Consider the following 18,066-nt stretch of genomic DNA (forward strand, 5'->3'; position numbering starts at 1 on the left):
AAATACTAACACTCTGTGGTGGCCTGTCACATAAAATCTCAATAAAATACACCGATCATGTTTATCGTTCAACAAGTATAATTAATTTTACAAGGCACTGTAATTTCTTTGAAGTTATGTCCTTTTTGACAGATTTTAACAACATCCACCATTACCTGAAGATTTCGAATGTTTACCAATAGGTTTTAACATTTATCATATTACATCAACATGAACCAGTACTGTGTACATAAAACAATTGTTGAAAGAAAATATACAAAACATTCTCTGATATTATGTTTACAGACACAGTGAATGTTTAGCCGGTTTCAGCAGCATGACGATTACAACGCTGTGAGGCGTTTTTACTGACCAGTACACTAAAGCAGTTCATGCATGTTAATATACGAGCAGTGCACAGGAAACAACAGCTTTGTTCACCACTGGGTCACAAGCGTTACCACAAATTCACTCCTCGGCTAAGAGATGGGACACCAGAACAGAAGCAGCTCACAGACACGGCTGACATTTTGGTTTCCACCACGCTGGAATGGCTGACACAGCTGACTGGATAGGTTTTGAGCAGATCTGAAGCCACTAAGTCTTACCAAAGTCTGTTACTTAGATTCATTGATGATTGAGGACCACAGGGTGAAAATCCACAGGACAGCTTAGGCCAGTACAAACTGCCAGTTCGTCAGGAGGATCTTTATACCTCTGATAACCGAGACCACAGATGTGGCCGGGTTAAACTTTAACGTATTAGCGTCACCTTTCTTACATTTGTCTCTGAAGACGTATATGCAGCCGTTACAGCTGGCCACCTTCCACAGCGAAGGGATGCAGCTCCAGGCCTCGGGGAAGCGCAGGCGCGTGAAACTCTCCAGCAGAGGGTTGTAGCACACCAGTGAGTCTCCTTCTGCGACAATAAAGATCACATCCATGTGGACGGCGGCATGCATGCAGCCTGCGAATGGCAGCATGTAGGGCTTGATCTGGCACTTCTGAGAGGACGTGTCAAAGCACTGAATGAGACGGGACGGCTTAGTGAAGAAGTCCATGTCATTTTCCTCCCCTCCGAGCAGGTAGATGGTGCCTCCCAGGTTGACGCCAGCGGCTCCGGACACGGCGGTGTCCAATTGGCTGGTCTCTGTCCACACGTTGTCCTTCACTGTGTAGAAAATGATGGCGTTCGACAGTGTGTCCTGCAGCGTCTTGCCTCCCAGGGAGTAGATGGTGTCCTCAGACGCCACAGACACCATGGTGTGGTGAAGGCGATCTCTGGGCAATGGTGCGCAGCGATCCCAGTCCATGGTGTGCATATTGCACTTCCACATACGGCGGGGGATGGACCCCCCTACCACGTACAAGTCCCCGCCGTGTTTACAGGCGGCGGTGATCTGATGGCACAGACTGTTCTGGCCGCTCACACTGATCGCATCGTCCTCGTCACAATGCAGCGACACAGCAAGAGAGTGAGTCCTGGTCTCCTCTTTACCAATCAGATAAATGTGGACGTTCTCCCCGATTTCCTGAGAACGACCCAGAGAGAGACGTCCATGACAGAAATAAGTACAGAGGAAGTACAGTTGATAATATTACTAAAACATTCTGCAGAAAAAAGGAAAATTGAAAGCACACACTGTGAGGATTCACCATTTTCCATATGATAAACACTAAAAAGTTATATTTAGTACCGTATTTTCCGCACTATAAGGCGCACCGGATTATAAGGCGCATAGAATAGAAGCTACTGCAGTCAAACGTTTGACTGGGGTTGCGTTATGCATCCACTAGATGGAGCTGTGCTAAAGAGAATGTCAACAAAACAGTCAGATAAGTCAGTCAGTTAAACTTTATTAATACACTACAAACCAGCGTTCTGATAACTCCATTCACTCTCATGGTAAGGTCTCCTCTACATAGAAATCTATTGAATAGAGCCAATAGTTAGGAATGCATTGGAGTCTATGAAGTTGAAGTTGAAATCAAACGTTAGTATTGTTAACCTTTCCTGTTTTTGTCCCCTGACCGTAGTCTGATGACACAGGGGAGACGCTTTCTCCAGGGCCGAAGTTACTAGTTTCCTCGGGGTTAACTCCCTCACTCATACGTTGCTGAGTTGAGCATGAAGAAACAGCATCAAAACACTGAGTTGTTGACGAGATTTGGGGTTCTTTTTAATGACTTTGCAGCACGTAAAAACACAGGGCTTACAGACTCATACACCGCTGCTCCAGTCGCCGTCTCTACCCACCCCACACACACAATAATACCGACGTCACTCCTTCACTCTTGATTCTCAGCTACGGCAGCACACAGCGCCACCTCTGTCCGGAGGAGTAATGTCAACATCTTCCATACACACACGAAACATACACCCCACACACTGAGCTTCTAATCACATATAGTTCAGGCAATTCCTGCAACAGTACATTCAAACGTTATACACACACAAGTGGTGTTGGACTAGGAGTAAGCACAGTACAGATGTTTACCGCTATTACTTCAGCGACGCCCCTGACTACGGTAGCCGTAATGCTGCAAGCGGTGCGGCTTTGTAGTTTACCAGTCGTACTGAAACATTTTGACAGAGCGCCGTGTACAACCAGTATGGATCAACCAATTAACCAATTGATCCATATATAAGGCGCTCCGGATTACAAGGCGCACTGTCATTTGTTGAGAAAATTAATGGTTTTTAAGTGCGCCTTATAGTGCGGAAAATACGGTACATCTTCTTTGACAACATGTTCATGTCCTTTCCATGTTGCCAGTGTGAATCTTATTGTTAATTATTAACACATGCATTGAAAAAAAAAAAACAATGTTTATAGAGAACTAGTGGCCAGCGATCAAAATCAAACAATTTTCTCTTGATCAACTCTAATCAGTGATCAAACAGTTGAAGAAAAAAAAATATCTGAATTCTTTTTCTGTTCAAATGCATCAACACTGAACATTCCCACGTTTTTATGCCTGTAAATGTAGCAACAAACAGTTCATTTTTCGATTCATGTTGTTTTGAGTCTGGTAAAAATCAGACAAAGTTTAGCGACATACGCCTTGATGTATGCACAGGAATGAGTTTGTGTTTCATTTATTTTTTGTTGTTTTCAAATTAACTAGCTCCATGATGGGACATCTTCTTGATCAATGTCTGACACATTTAAATGTTGAGTTACATTTATTAATTAAAGAAAGAAAAGATGCCTTAAATAGATACCTGTAATTGGCAAGCAAGACCAGAAAAAAATGGAAATCAGGACTGGCCAAGAAAAGCCTGATTGGCCGGTCTTCAAATTTTACCTTCAGATTCTCCTGGAGGAGGCAGGAGAACTCCTCTCTCTCAACCTTGTTATGGTTTATCCACGACTCGATGGCCATCAATGGATTCTGGGAGCTGGGAACTCCATCTAAACACAAAGAAAAAGTATTTTGAACAATGTTGATAAACAGAAGTTTATGAAATTCAACCTCAATTTTCCTGTATGGTTTAAAAGGACATTTTAGAAGCAAAGTCAGAACACCTATTGCTGATTAGTTGGCCGCAAAATTTGCAAGATTTATTTTCCTTTCAAATAAGAAAAGACTGGAAAATGTGGATGGATTTACATTGTATTTGGACCTTAAGGATTTCTGTACATGTTTTAAATAGAAGGTAAATGAAAACCTAAAAGGTTTAACTTATTAAAATGTATTTATTGACAGGCAATACCCTTGATGATATCCAGCAGCAGACAGAGAGGCAGACTGAGATATTCTTCTGTCTGATAGAGTTGAGCGAGGTGGATTTTAGCACACTGCTTGGCTGCAGTATACAACTCCTGGTCACTGTGTCTGTCTGCAAGCCACATCACCTAGACAAAAAAACAGAAAAAGATTCAGCATAAATGTTCTATAACAGTGTGGCCTGTTACTCCAGCGAAAGACAATAAATCACCTGTAAGCAGTTCTTGACCTCCACCGTCCGCGAGAGGAAGCGGGAGCATTCCTCAAACAGAGCCGTCAGCTGGTACATGTCCGCCATCTCATAAGTGTCCTGCAGCTCCTCCACCCGCAGTTTAATGGTGCCGTGGTAGATGTAGTCGATCAGCAGCTGGAAGACAGAGGCGCTTACATCCTTAAGCTCGATTGAGCGGTTGTGGGACTCTTTGAGGTTGGAGGTGAACATGGAGCGGAAGAAACTGCTCTGCGCTGACAGAACCAGCCGGTGCAGGTGAAACTGCTTGTCGTCCACGTTGATGGTAACATCTGCAAACAGGCCGTCCTCTAGGCACAGGTCCATGATGCTCTTCACTACGCGGCTGGAATGAGAGCGGTCAGTGAAGGTGTATCCAATGAAGTAATTCTCCTCTCCGACACAGCCTCGGACACTGACGCCGCCCTCCTCACTGGACTCCATCTTTACTGCCTGTCACATTCAAAACAACAAAGCAAATGTTTACAGTTAAACTCTGGATTATTGGGGAAAATATTCTCACAGTTCTTAAATTAACTCTGGATTAGAGAAAATGTTAATTAGTGCAATAGTAAGCAAACATTAAAAAGATGGCTTGGAATTTTCAACAGAACAGCTTGAAGTAGGACAATAAATGCTTTATTTTCTGAAAAGGCCAGTTTCATTTCATGTTGACATCGATATCGGTCCAATATGTTAATCCTAACCCCAGTAAACTGTTCAGCATCCATCTAAATAACTTAGAACACATATATGCACTGTGACCTCTTAACAGAACAGGAAGTATTTTAGCTGATAAAAACATTCAGTCTTTACTTTTAATTCTCAGGTAGAAGATACTGCTCCCTGGCACTTAAAACAACAGGATGCAAGGGTCCTTCATACCAAAAGTAATCAGATATTTTCCTTGACAAACACTGATGCAACAGGTTTTAAATGTTACCTTTCTCTGATCAGCAGGTATAAAAAGTAAAACCTTTTTTTTCCTAATTAGATGTTTTATTTGATCATCTATTTATTAAAGTATTTCTTTAAAACTTGACAAGCCTTGTGCGATGGGTTGAATAGGATGTTGTAAACGTTAATTCTGTTTTTATAGTGTCTGCTGTTAAAATATGTGTGAGTGAAGGCTGTTGGTTTATTTTTGCTTATAAAGCTATGTAAACGAGCAGTGTCATGTGGTCACTCACTGAGCATAAATTCCTAATTTGGATATTAAATTACATATTCTTTATTAAATTCTGCATCAGTGTTTTTGCAAAAATGGGCACCTACCGTTCAAAAGTCTTTTAAATAAAATGAGACATTTTAAACAATGAATTAAATTAATTCGTTCACTTTATACATTTTTTCTAATAGTCTTTGACATGACAGCAGAAACCTGAAAACGACAAGTGACTCCAGATGCTAATTGGCTAAGCTAAGGCTATCGCTAGCTGTGCTGTTATGTTTGACTGCAGTTAGCGCCCACAGCAGCAAGCCGCCTGCTAATTCGTCTACTAAAAGTTCTACTCAAATATTCTGAAGAAAACTTAGAACTAGACAAATGATCATGTAACAAATGTGACAAACGTGCAGATACGCTACCTTTATATGCACTGCTGCAGCATTCAGAGACAGCTAAACGGTTCACCGGAAGTAAACACAGTTGTTGTACAAAAAGACATCAAATGCTTACTGCCCTCGTGTGGCAGACCTTTGTCCCTGCAGTTTCTTATTCAGTCCAACAAATGAAAAACTTGTCAAATTTATATATATATATATACATATTAAACACCTTAATGACTACATACAATGAAATGATACTATAAATGCTTTGATGTATAACACAAACTGTAATTATAACATAGAATTATGAATATTTAAGCAGGAGTTGGAATAGTTGAATGAGAAATGTTAATACAGTTTATACAACAGAGCAGTAATCAAAGGGAAAATGGTGTAAACAAATTGAATTTGTAATTAAAATCATATAGTTATCTCACATTTACTAAATCACATATATGTAAATATTAACAGACTTTGCCATGAAGATCCAAATTGAGCTGAGGTGCATATTGTTTCTACTGATCATCCTTGTTGATGTTTCTACAGCTTAAATGTAGTCCAGCTGTGGTAAATTCAGTTGATTGGACATGATTAGGAAAGGTACATACCTGTTTATATAAGGCCCCACAGTGCATGTCAGAGTGCAAACACCAATAATGAAGTCAAAGTAACTGCCTGTAGATCTGAGACAGGATTGTCTTGAGGCACAAATCTGGGGAAGGATACCGAACAATTTCTGCTGCTTTGAAAGTCCCATTGAGCACAGAGGCACAGTAGCAATTTTGTAGTGGTGGCCACTGCCCTGGAGGTCAATCTGAGAGGTCCTATTCAGATTATTCCCTGCACTTGGACCTTCATTCAAACCTTCACGATATTGTGACTTCAAACAAATCATCCGGGACTGCTTCCTTCAGTCAAATTTCCACGTGATGTTTTTTACAATCTAAAAACGAAAACTAAAAAAATTCAGATTTTCCTTGCAGATCTGCATTTGGTATTCAAATAAAGTAAGAGTGGGTGAGACTTTTTCGTTTTGATCCAGTTTTAGCCATGTCCAGGTGTTACAGGTAAGGCCATGGAATAAAGAAAGAACAAGACTGTGCAACAAAAGTTAAGCATTTAGTCTTTGTGATGTATTTAATGTTTTTTGTACTTGAATAGGGAAAAAATATTTGCCTGTGTGAGTTTTGCAAGGTAAAAGGTTCATATTAAAAAACATTTCCACAAAATATACTCATAGCAGATGAGCTATCTGGCCTCTGCTGCCTTTTTCCAAGTTGGAAAAATGTGTGGTATTCAGCAGGCATTTTAGAGTACAGAGGTAAGAGAGATGTTGCTTTTCCTATTTTTGTTCTAAACGAGAGAAGCATGAATGCACAACTAAAACTCTGGCTCCCAATTATTCTGGGACTTTGGCTTGATCAAGTGCTGCATGGTGAGTAAAAACAGGAATTCTGGTATCTTATATGTTGCTACATTAAAGTAGTTAATATGTTGTCCAGTGTGCATTGTTGATACTGAAGCAATGTCAGCTATAATGGCAGATCAGCTCGATTTTCGACAGTGACTAATTTAAAGTGTATTACAATTTTTCCTTCTTCACACGTGGCAGCAGGCATAGGTCCAGATCCTGCAACGGCTGCCTCGTCTCTCTCTGATGGAAACTTGATGTTTGAGGTACCTTTATATCTGACTTCAACACACTTCCAGATACCTAAAGTATTTATGCTGTTTCTTCTACATGGACAAAACCTTTTCTTTCATATTCTGCATCCAGTTTTTGCTGGGTGGGGTGAAGATAAACCCGGATAACAACGTGTTCCTGCTTGACGAGGAGCTGGCATCGATGAGGAAAGGGCGGGAATTCCTGTCTCAGATCAATGACGGCATTCCAAAACATCAGAGCTCAATGGAGCTTATGGTACAAAGACTGGAGGCTCGACAGAAGACGCCTCTGACTCAGGAACAGTTTAAGAACCTGGTTCTGAGCATGGTGTACGCTGCTCTGCAGGCTGGGGTACAGAGGAGCAAAGAGGAGCGAGAAGCCTGGGGTGGAGTGCTCCTCCAGCTGGCAAACGTCACCGCCTACGAATTACGGGGAGGTTTTCTCTTCAATTATACTTAAAGAAACCATCAAGGTGTGTGCATTTTTTTTTTGCAGGCTTGGATCTTAAAATTATATATATATGCAAAGATTTTCCAACGAAATAACCAACAATGTATGAATAAGGATATTTATTGTTTTACAGTAGAAAAAGTGCTGGGAAAATGTACACAGCCCTTTAAATATAAATGGTTCATATAAAAGTATCAAGAACATTTTTTGAACATGCAAACAATCCCTGATCTTAGAAACACAACCAGTAATAGAGAAATGTACAGAAAAATTGTAAATATTTTAGTTCTCTGACAGTTTACTTCTTCCTCATCTGAGTTTGTTTTTGTTTGGTGCACCTGGTTTTGGTTTTGGTCTCCCTTTCTTCCAGAGAAGCTAGCTTTTTCTTCAGGTTTGCATCCCCAGCCAGACCCCTCCGGTCTCTGCTAGAGCGCTGCTGATTCCTTCGCTGACCTCTTAACCCTTCCGCTGAAGCTGATGTTTCCTCAAGCGGTTTGTGTCGGTCGCTGACAAACGACTCATCGTGGTCCCAGATCAGTAGTGTTACACCTGAGAGCGATCAGAACACAGTTTTATTGTTTAATAAACTATTTATACCCCTTAACCTATTTTACATTTATTCATGTTACACTTCACAAGCCACAATGTATTTACTAGGACCCTATATGGTATAAAAACACAAGAGAGAACAGAATTGTGAAATGGAAGGATTATACATGATTTTCAAAATGTTTTACTAATACAAATCTGAAAAGTGTGGCGTGTATCATCCCACCTTACTCCAATACCCTTAAATAAAATCCAGTGCAAACAGCTGCCTACAGAAGTAACCTAAGGAGAACATTAACATGAGAACAACCAAGAGGCCTATGGTAACTCTGGAGGAGCTGCAGAGAACATGTCGACAGACAATATTAGTTGTGCACTCCACAAATCCGGGCTTCCTGAAGAGTGGCCAAAAGAAAGACCACTGTTAAAAGTAAGACGTTAGAAGTTCTGTTTGCAGTTTGTTACAGGCCAAGTAGGAAACAGCAAAAATATGAATTGAGGGGCTCTGGTCAGATCAGAACAAAATTAAACTACGTGGCCTGCATGCTAAACACCATCAGAGCAAAGATCTAATCCTTCACATCACTCTGAACAAAACAGCAATGGAGGCAGCATTATACTGTGTGTGTGTAGGCTTTTCTTCAACAAGGACAGGGAAGTAGATCAGGTAATGGATAAAACTAAATAAAGGGCAGAAAATCTGCGAGAGGCTGCAAAAGACTTGAGACTGGGGTGGATGACAATGGCTACAAATGGCATAGACAGAGTGGTTTAGATTAAACCCTATTCATGTGTTAGACTGCCTCAATTAAAGTCCAGACCCAAATAAAAAATACACATGTTAAGTTTCTGCATTTGCAAACCACTTATCGTTTTCCTTCACAATTATCTACTGCTTTTTGTTGCTGCATCACAAAAAATATCCCAATAAAATACCATGGAGTTTTCTAGCTGTAACGTGACAAAATGTGAGAAAGGTAACGGAGTATAAAACCTTCACAAGGCACCTTAACTGATCTGATTCAGGTTCAACAAACTCACCCATTCCAGATCCGATGACGTCGCCCATCGGACTGAACTTGTTGATCTGTAAAAACAGAGTCCCTCGGTTTAATGAGTGCAGTATTGGAGCTCATTTTAACTTGCTTATATTTAAATAAAATGATATTTACAGATTTGATCCCTGAGGCAGTGGAATCATACATCTGAAACACCAGCTCCCCACTGTTGGAGTCAAAGAGGTCAATGGTTCTCTGATCTCCAGGACAGACGCGGTCATCCGGGTAACGCCCCACCACAATCAGGTCATGCAGGGGATGCCATGTGGCCTACAGAACAATCGGATCAGTATTCTGTTGTCACAAATAGACTCTAGTTCAAACAAATTACTTCTTTCATATTTCTATATCAGTGGTGCTGAAAATGAGATTTTTACGTGTAAAACCAGATGGAAATTGGATAAAATTGTCATAAAAAAGGATTTGTTATATTCTGCTTTTACTCCCATTAAACCTGAAGAGAGGCAACCAACCTTGATGGGAGTGAGGTGCTGGAACTGTCTGTGTGGGTGCTGGATGATGTGCTGAGGCTTCGACCAGTCACAGGACGAGTACACGCGGATCTGGTCGTGCTGGTCTGTGGTGAGCAGCTTGGAGCAGTCCAGAGGGTTGAAATAGGCTGCAGAGACCCATCAAACAGAAGATTAACAGAAGTGATCAATGATCATTTCGTTTTACAACAAAAACAATGGAAGTTAAGAGAGATCTGATGTTCTTTTAGGTTTTTATCTCCTAATAAAGTCCCAACTCCCACTTCTTTAAACTATCTGTTCTCATCTCTTATATTTCATCATTATTCAGAGCCATTAATTGTGACCACAAGCTTCTTTTTTTTTTTTTTTAAAAGGGACTTAAGGTATTTGCTGTAAAGAAAGCTGGAATCCATCCATTTACATGCACTGTATAAAAAGACAAACCTTTTAAATTTTTAGTTAATTTGGGATTATCAAAAGTATTTCTATTTGCTAAATGCTTCACTAAAGAGAGACATAACAATTGTTATGAAACAACAGCAATATGACTTTATGGGTCTGAGTTTACAATTTTTTCTTTGCTCCAATTACTAACGATAAAAGCAGCAACTGTCTGGAAACAGCAGTCACCCTCTAAGGGTCAGCAGACACAGACCGACGGTCAGGGTAACATATAAGGTCTGGAAAATTAAGTTCCAGGGGAAAAAAAACCTAAGTCACACAGCTGAAATATATACGTGTTGGGGACGTTTCAAATAAGCAGAACTAGAACTTTGCTGATTCGATGTTCCAGAACCTTAATAAGTATGAAAAATAAGGCAGTCACCAAACTACTGGGTGAAGGTATTTTTTGGCAATTACAAATGTTTTCATCAGTCTGAAACATTTGTGAAACTTTCTAAGGCTTTTTTTCTGTCATCTGCATGTAGAATAAAATCTCTTATGGCATAAAATTCTACTCAACTGTGAGCTGTTTCCACTGTTCTTTATGTTTTTAGTTTAGATTTTTTCTGCTCTAACTTGTTACTGCAAGTGTTCTGAAGCCTGAAGATTTTTATTAAGCTAAAGATAATTTTTTCAAAAGAGGAGAATTCGAACCTGAGTTGACAGCTCTCTCGTGAGGCAGTTCGTGGAGGAAGCTCTTCTTGTCCTTGATGTTCCTCAGGTCCCAAAGCTTCACCGTGTGATCAACCGAGGCCGTCGCCAGCAACCAGTCGCATCGGGAGTTAAACTCTGCATGTGTCACTTTGGCTTTGTGCAACTTGCTGCTGAAAATCTAAAAATTAAACGGACCGAAGGCATCAGGAATATGAATACACAATCTTTTTCTACTCTTCCATATAGAAAACAGTTATTGACAGTAGTTTACAGCAGGAAAAAAAAAAATCATCATCAAACCTGTCAGTACTCTGCCAGAGTGAGAAATAAGTGCAAGCTTTAACATTTTATCCAAATTAAACTGATTCATTCCATAGTCTGTTTTCCTAGGTACGTTCATAAAAATAAAAAAACCTAAGAGGTGTTCTCACTTTTGTTGCCAGTGGTTTAGATATTAATGGCTGTGTGTCGAGTTATTTTGAGAGGATGTACACAACTTTACACTGACTACTTTACATTGTATCAAAGTATATCATCAGTGTTGTCCCATGTAAAGATATAATGAAATATTTACAGAAATGTTAGGGGTGCATTCACTCTTGAGAGCTACTGTATACTACTAGACATTTCAGCTGCCGTTCAGCAGTCTAATTTACTAAGTTAATCTTTAATACCTGGCTTTTCTGCTCATCAAAGTTATTAAATGTTAGAAGTGGTTTGAATCTTGAGGTAGACCCTTCTAATGAGTCTCTTGGCAACAAAAATACCAGAATTATTCATACCTGTTCTTTTAGGTTTAAAGTCAGTTTTTAACAGAACCAACATGATTCTTCCGACTGGGAGTAATATTAACTTTGATTTCACCAGGTTTCTTCCTTCTTTCTGAGCATAAACAAAACTGTTGATTTAGTCTTTGCCAACTCCGGACCTTTAACGCCTTTAGTCTTTTTGCCCTAAATAAATCTTCAACTCCAACTCATTTAGAGCATATATAAAAAAAAAGATTCTTAGAAGTTAAGACTGGTGTTAAATGGTGTAAAGAAACGACTTTTTGCTTCTAGCTGAAGCACCTTTTGCCCGTCCAGACCCAGAAGTATGAGCTCTCCCACGTTGTCCCCAGTCACAAGCATCTGTCGACTCACAGACACATCGACGCAACAGTACCAAAAGCTGGGAAAAAAATAAGAATGTCCATTTAGAGGATATATGTCATAAGCAGCGAACAAAATACTATGGTGTGACTGATAACGTGATAAATCATCTTTAAAAATATTACAGCCATTTAGAAAGTTCAAAATTTAAAAAAGGTCTACTCGATCGTGTGGCATTCCACCCCCCCAACCAACATCTTTATACTTTTGTACTTAATCAGACTTGTGTTATTTGCTTATTCCAAACAATTGAATGAACGTATTTGGTCTGAGCTTTAGCAAATGACTTTTAGACACACAAAAAAAAAAACTTATAAACAAACTGACTTTGGATAGATTTTACAGCAAAAAATGCAAAACTATCTGCATAAGAATATACAGGGAAGTTCAGTGCCTTGCAAAAATATTCATACAACTTGAACATTTTCACATTACATCCACAAATCTCAATGTTTTCCATTTCTGACGGAGAAATGGAATTTATAACCTGTTCCAGCTATCTCCCTGACCTGTCTTCAACATTTCCTTGGTCTTCATGATGCGGCTTGTTCACTAATGTTCTCTAATAAACTTCGGAGACCTTCACAGCTGGGTTTGATTCCTGGCCGGGGGTCTTTCTGCATGGAGTTTGCATGTTCTCCCCGTGCATGCATGGGTTCTCACCAGGTACTCCAGCTTCCTCCCACAGTCCAAAGATATGCCTGTTAGGTTAATTGGTCACTCTAAATTGACCTTAGGTGTATGAATGAGTGCGTGTGTGGTTGTTTGTGTGTTGCCCTGCGATGGACTGGCGACCTGTTCAGGGTGTACCCCGCCTCTCGCCCATAGACAGCTGGAGATAGGCACCAGCTCCCCCGCGACCCACTATGGAATAAGCGGTAGAAAATGACTGACTATATAAATAACATTGACAATTTTACATTTGGACACAACTAGTTTATCAAATAAAATCACTCCCCCAAAAATACAGAGGCTTGTGGTTGTAATATGAGAAAACAGAAACAGCTTAATGCTTATAGCCCCTTTTGAAGGCACTATAACTGCAGATGTTTAAGTCACCGTCAAGCATCAGTCTTCTTTCCAGTTTTCTCACCAAACATTGTGGTGATCATGACCACAGTCTTGAGTTCTGGACAGTAGGGTGGGAGTGTGGCCCTCAAAGCTCTGCAGGCTCAGTGTCCCCTCACCAGAGGCCGCATAAATTCTGGAAAGGTCTGTGGAGCAAAACTTCATCCCTCCAATAAAGTCTCCTGCTCCGTTCTGCACACACAAATACACATGCAAGCCTATAACGGGTTCACAGTTAGAGATTGACTATTACATGCCAAGGCTTAAATCAGTTGGAGCCACCGGATAAGAAGACTGATGCTGGACTGATGCCTTCAACCCTGATGGAGAAAGAGGGCTCGTAATCTTACTTCAGGGTGTCTGTGTTGGCAAACACTGTTAGGGTTGTCCCACTGAAATCTCGGAGTGCTGTCATACCTCCCATAGACGAGGTGAACAGCTGAGTGGGATTTAACAGGTTAAACTTCATGTCTGTAACTGAATCTCCAGGCCCCATCTAAGCAGAGAATCAACAACACATTGTCGAATCTAAGAGGCACGCTTCTACAAATCAACGTCAAAATGTAACTTTCTTCAGCCACAAAAGTATGGCAGATTGTTTTAAATGTGAGAAGGACCCCTCACGCTGTTCGTTACTGAGATAAAACCACACGCATCAACTCACCCCTCGAATAAAGCTTTTCTTCTCAGACTTCTCAAAGTCCCACAGAAAAATGTCCCCCCCTTTCGAGGCAGCCGCCACAGTGGTGGGGTGAGTGGGGTGCCACTCCAGACAGGTGATCCTGCGGTCGAACGGACTGCCGGCACCGTGGAAATGATAGGATGACAGAGATCGAACGAAGGGCTCCTGGAGACACTGCGAGAGATAGAGAACAAGTTTTAATGACCAAACTTCAGGTAGAATAAGACATTCAGTATGCTTTATCACACTGCAGATCCATAAATTTGAAGGAGGATTCATATTTTCGGATTTTATGTGACAGACCAACAAAAAGCCGTGAATGACTGAAGTGATAGGAAAAGGATTCGTGGTTTTCAGGCCTTTTGTTACATAAAAAAGTACAAGTGTTGCATTCATTTGTATTCAGCCCCCTTTAGACAGATCAAATGCAACCAATTGCTTTCAGACGTCACCCAGCAAGTAACTTACTAGAAAACATTAAGGGACAATCAGCTTCATGAAGATCAAGGAACACACTAGACAGGTCAAGATAAGGACTTGGAAACGTTTAAAGAAGGGTTGGATTATAAGATAGTACCTCAAGCTTTGGACAAATCACTGAGAACTCAGGAAGAAAATGCTCTGGTCAGAGGGGAACCTTTGGACCAACATGCAAAACACTATGAGAAAACCAACTGCAAATCACCCTGAACTCCCAAACCACATTGAAAATTATGGTGGTGCCAGCATTATGTTATGTGGATGCTTTTCTTCAGCAGAGACAGGGAGGCTGGTCACAGTTGATGGGAAGATGGATGAGATTTGAAAACTATTTTCCTTCCACTTCACTATTATGCACTACTTTGTGTTGGCTATCAATTCCAAATAAAACACATCGAAATGTGTAGTTGTAAAATGACCTAACCTAAAAAAGTTTAAAGGGTGTGTATAGTTTTGCAAGGCACTATAATTGGAACCAGATACACCATATTGTATGCTGAGAATAACTTCCAGGAAACAGACAAAAAAGGCTAGAGGAGACAGGAAAGAATGGCACACAATCAGATTATGAGATGAACAGTCTGATTTTAGGTCTGTGTAGTGTTTTCTGCGCTGTGCTGAACCAAACTACACATTGTAGTGTGTAGTTTGGACCTCAGGTGTCAATACCTGGTCCGACGAGTCTCGATTTCAGCTCTGACATTTAGATGGTAGCATGAGAGTCTGGTGTAACCAACATAAAAGCATGGATCCATCCTGCTTGGAATCGACATCTGTGAGAGAGGTGTAATGGTGTTGGGGATATTTTCTTGCCACAATTAGGGCACTTAATGCCAAAGACATCTTGAGTATTGTTGGACACCATGTCTATCTCTTAATGACCTCAGAAAGGGGTCTTCTGAAGGCTACTTCCAGCAGGATGAAACTCAAATCATTTTAAACATGTCAATGAGTTCACTGAGCTTCAGTGGCCACCATAGTCACCAGATCTCAATCCAACAGAGCATGTTTGGCATGCAGTGGAACAGTAGATTTGCAGCATGGATGTGTAGCTGACAGATATGCAGCCACTGCTTGATGCCAATATGTACATCTGGACCAAAATTTCTGATTGACCTTATTGAATCTGTGCTACAACAAATAAAGGCAGATCTGATAGTAAAAGCAGGTCCAACCCGATCCCAGCAAGGTGTACTTAATCAACTGGCTGGTAAGTGTAGTTAACTATTAAAACTGCATTTTTAAACCTGTAAATGTGTAAATACTAAATGTGCTCTTCACTTTATCCTAATGACAAGTTTTCTATTTTACACGACAATTTTAAATGACCACTCAGAGAAATTAGAGCTTATTTCACCACAATATACAGCACTACTTGATCCTGGACCAAGCAGGGATGTTTACCCGTCTCATCTGAGAGTGCAAACTCTGACCCAGAGTGCTCTTGTATATATAGTGCAAAATGCTCCCATGGCCATTCTTCCTCTGGGCTCCTGCAGAACTGTAAGGAGGTCCTGCAAGACGAAAAAAACAATTCAGCCACCAAAACTAAAGCAACTCTGATACAACTCTGGAAGCCGTCCAATCACTGCACCACACCTGCTTTGGATGTTTCTCCATCTATCTTGTCTCGCAGTTTTTTAGTCGGCGACAGGCCAGAGTCCTCTGCGGCTCTTTTCGTCATTTTACTTTTTGATCCATTTGCTAGTCTCTTGGTGGGCTTGCTTTTCATTTTGCCAGCCTGTTACATCAGAAATGATTTAACTCGACAGCAATCAATCTGCCCTCAAATATGATGTTCGTACCTGCTGCTTACCTGTGACGGTGATCTTAAACTGCTGCAAATCAGCACCAGGAACTTCTGTTTGCATAACGCTGCAGAACACGTGACTTCAATGGCTGCGTGCTTGTGTTTTGTAACCTATGCGTTATATAGACGGCGTACGATAGGGGGCGCTGTTTCTGACATTACAGTTAATGCAGGAATATTTATACGCCAAACCTCTTCCTGTTGAGAAGAAACAAAAATAAAAAATTGCATCGTTATGTGTTTATTTAACATGAATTTAAATTGCGAATGCGTTCCGTTGTTTTAGTTTTAAATTAATAATCTGGCTCCGCTGCTAACCATGAGGTTGCTAATAATAATAATAATTCACTTTGTCAAAGACACAGGTAGATCCACATAAAAAAACAGCTGAAGCTGGACAGGTTGATTTCTAAAAATAAATGCATTAAAAAGGCAGCAAACCTAGAAAAACTAAGATGGTTTAAATGTGTCAATGTGCACAATTACATAAATAAATCTGATATTTCAGCGTTACAAAAACAATGACTAATGTCAACAAACCTCTTGAAACTTTTCAAATTTTTGAACGATCTAACTACAAACTTGAATATTTTATTGGGATTTGATGTCATAGACCAACGCAATGTTGTGCGGAATTGTGAATTGGACAAAAAAGTATAAATGGGTCTCAAATGTTTTTTTTTACATGCAAAGAAGTATCTGAAAAGTATGGCGTGCATTGGGAAGTGACTCTCCGCCCCAGTCTCAAGTCTTCTGCAGTCTCTAACAGGTTTTCTTTCAGTATTGCCCTGTATTTAGCTTCATTCGTCTTTCTACAAATTCCTCCACATTCCATCTGACCCTAGGGAACAAAAACACTTTTAACATGAGGCTACCACCACCATGTCTGACTTAATTTACTCTTTAAAACTTCTAAAGCTAGTGTTTTGCAATGGACTGTACTTAGCCTGATGAGAATAAAATTGAGCTTAATACATATGTACACCACTTGTCAATTTTTCTAGGTATATTTCATTAATATGTTATAATGATTCAATTATCCTATAACCTATCATTAAGTCACAACTTGATATGCAATATATACACGACTGTAAGATTTAAAATGAGAATAATGATTCAGTATTCAGTCATTATTCTAGTTAGTTCTTATCAGCTGGATTGTTTAGGTTATACATTTGTTTAATGTTTATATCCTCCTAGGTAGTTCAGCTTATTTTTGTATTTCCTAGTAGTTTTTGTTGATAAAATAATATAAGGCATATGATAGAGGACTTATCAAAACTTTACTGTGTAGTATATTTGTATTTGTCCAAGCTTGTAAAAGGCTATATCTGACAAGCACTGTCATAAATAGTTTGAATTCCTTCCTTCCCTGTACACAAATGACTGCACCTCATCAGACTCGTCCGTGAAACTCCTTAAGTTTGCAGATGACACCACTGTCATTGGACTGATCCAGGACGGTGATGAGTCTGCATACAGACAGCAAGTGGATTGGCTGGTACACTGGTGCGGTCAGAACTACCTTGAACTGAACCCACTCAAGACTGTGGAAATGGTGGTGGACTTTCGGAGAACACCACCCTCATACACCCCCCTCACCATCTTCAACAACACTGTATTGGCCGTGGACCACTTCAGGTTCTTAGGAACCACCATCTCTGAGGACCTGAGATGGTCTTCACACATAGACACTGTTCGAAAGAAGGCCCAGCAGAGATTGTACTTCCTGAGGCAACTCAAGAAGTTCAACCTTCCACAGGAGCTGCTGGTCATCTTCTACACTGCCATCATTCAGTCTGTCCTGTCTTTATCCATCTCAGTGTGGTTTGGCTCATCCATAAAACAGGACAGGTCCAGACTGCAACGAATAATCAGGACTGCAGAGAGAATAATCAGGGCTGACCTTCCCTCCATCCAGGACTTATACAGGTCTAGGGTCAGGAAAAGAGCTGCTAAAATCTCTGCAGACCCCACACACCCTGCACATAAACTGTTCAGAGTTTTACCTTCAGGCCGCCGCTACAGAGCACTGTTCACTAAGACCAGCCGCCACAGAGACAGTTTCTTCCCCCAGGCTGTTTCTCTGATGA

The 18,066-nt window shown here is 40.5% G+C and overlaps 3 protein-coding genes across 6 annotated transcripts; 1 reads left to right on the top strand and 2 right to left on the bottom strand.

Annotated features, from left to right (window-relative positions):
* Positions 1-60: 60 nt before the first annotated feature.
* Positions 61-6,063, bottom strand: kbtbd4 (kelch repeat and BTB (POZ) domain containing 4). Of its 2 annotated transcripts, XM_047388074.1 has the most exons (6): positions 5,962-6,063; positions 5,528-5,560; positions 3,923-4,393; positions 3,698-3,839; positions 3,289-3,395; positions 61-1,511 (listed from the first exon to the last, which is right to left on the bottom strand). In XM_047388074.1, exons 3-6 carry the CDS (start codon positions 4,382-4,384, stop codon positions 651-653), a joined length of 1,572 nt encoding a protein of 523 aa, XP_047244030.1. In that variant the 5' UTR covers positions 4,385-4,393; positions 5,528-5,560; positions 5,962-6,063; the 3' UTR covers positions 61-650. The 2 variants fall into 2 exon arrangements, with proteins under 2 accessions (XP_047244030.1, XP_047244039.1); XM_047388083.1 differs by lacking the exon at positions 5,528-5,560 and having other exon boundaries at positions 5,962-6,044.
* Positions 6,062-7,795, top strand: LOC124882042 (protein FAM180A). 2 transcript variants are annotated; one of them, XM_047388158.1, is made up of 3 exons: positions 6,062-6,923; positions 7,101-7,165; positions 7,266-7,795. In XM_047388158.1, the coding sequence occupies exons 1-3, from the start codon at positions 6,857-6,859 to the stop codon at positions 7,611-7,613; spliced, it is 480 nt and encodes a 159-aa protein (XP_047244114.1). In that variant the 5' UTR covers positions 6,062-6,856; the 3' UTR covers positions 7,614-7,795. The 2 variants fall into 2 exon arrangements, with proteins under 2 accessions (XP_047244114.1, XP_047244123.1); XM_047388167.1 differs by having other exon boundaries at positions 7,104-7,165.
* Positions 7,709-16,139, bottom strand: ddb2 (damage-specific DNA binding protein 2). 2 transcript variants are annotated; one of them, XM_047388097.1, is made up of 11 exons: positions 15,980-16,139; positions 15,763-15,904; positions 15,568-15,677; positions 13,666-13,857; positions 13,027-13,193; positions 11,853-11,952; positions 10,783-10,960; positions 9,685-9,830; positions 9,326-9,481; positions 9,195-9,240; positions 7,709-8,153 (listed from the first exon to the last, which is right to left on the bottom strand). In XM_047388097.1, exons 2-11 carry the CDS (start codon positions 15,893-15,895, stop codon positions 7,903-7,905), a joined length of 1,479 nt encoding a protein of 492 aa, XP_047244053.1. In that variant the 5' UTR covers positions 15,896-15,904; positions 15,980-16,139; the 3' UTR covers positions 7,709-7,902. The 2 variants fall into 2 exon arrangements, with proteins under 2 accessions (XP_047244053.1, XP_047244062.1); XM_047388106.1 differs by lacking the exon at positions 13,027-13,193 and adding an exon at positions 13,352-13,497.
* Between the last annotated feature and the right edge of the window lie 1,927 nt (positions 16,140-18,066).

The sequence above is a fragment of the Girardinichthys multiradiatus genome, chromosome 2 (assembly GCF_021462225.1).
Source record: "Girardinichthys multiradiatus isolate DD_20200921_A chromosome 2, DD_fGirMul_XY1, whole genome shotgun sequence".
In the NCBI taxonomy this organism is placed as follows: domain Eukaryota; kingdom Metazoa; phylum Chordata; class Actinopteri; order Cyprinodontiformes; family Goodeidae; genus Girardinichthys; species Girardinichthys multiradiatus.

Bases quoted from the DNA above. Each gene is read 5' to 3' on its own strand.
- kbtbd4 (XM_047388074.1), bottom strand. From the start codon at position 4,384: ATGGAGTCCAGTGAGGAGGGCGGCGTCAGTGTCCGAGGCTGTGTCGGA. The intron at 3,840-3,922 runs GTGATTTATTGT...TTTTTTGTCTAG, and splicing joins AGGTCAAGAACTGCTTACAG to GTGATGTGGCTTGCAGACAG. The intron at 1,512-3,288 runs GTAAAATTTGAA...GGTCGTTCTCAG, and splicing joins TCCTCCAGGAGAATCTGAAG to GAAATCGGGGAGAACGTCCA.
- LOC124882042 (XM_047388158.1), top strand. From the start codon at position 6,857: ATGAATGCACAACTAAAACTCTGGCTCCCAATTATTCTGGGACTTTGG. The intron at 6,924-7,100 runs GTGAGTAAAAAC...CACACGTGGCAG, and splicing joins GCTTGATCAAGTGCTGCATG to CAGGCATAGGTCCAGATCCT. The intron at 7,166-7,265 runs GTACCTTTATAT...TTCTGCATCCAG, and splicing joins ATGGAAACTTGATGTTTGAG to TTTTTGCTGGGTGGGGTGAA.
- ddb2 (XM_047388097.1), bottom strand. From the start codon at position 15,895: ATGAAAAGCAAGCCCACCAAGAGACTAGCAAATGGATCAAAAAGTAAA. The intron at 10,961-11,852 runs GTGCTTCAGCTA...TTTAATTTTTAG, and splicing joins TGGGTCTGGACGGGCAAAAG to ATTTTCAGCAGCAAGTTGCA. The intron at 9,241-9,325 runs GTAAATATCATT...CTGTTTTTACAG, and splicing joins CTGCCTCAGGGATCAAATCT to ATCAACAAGTTCAGTCCGAT.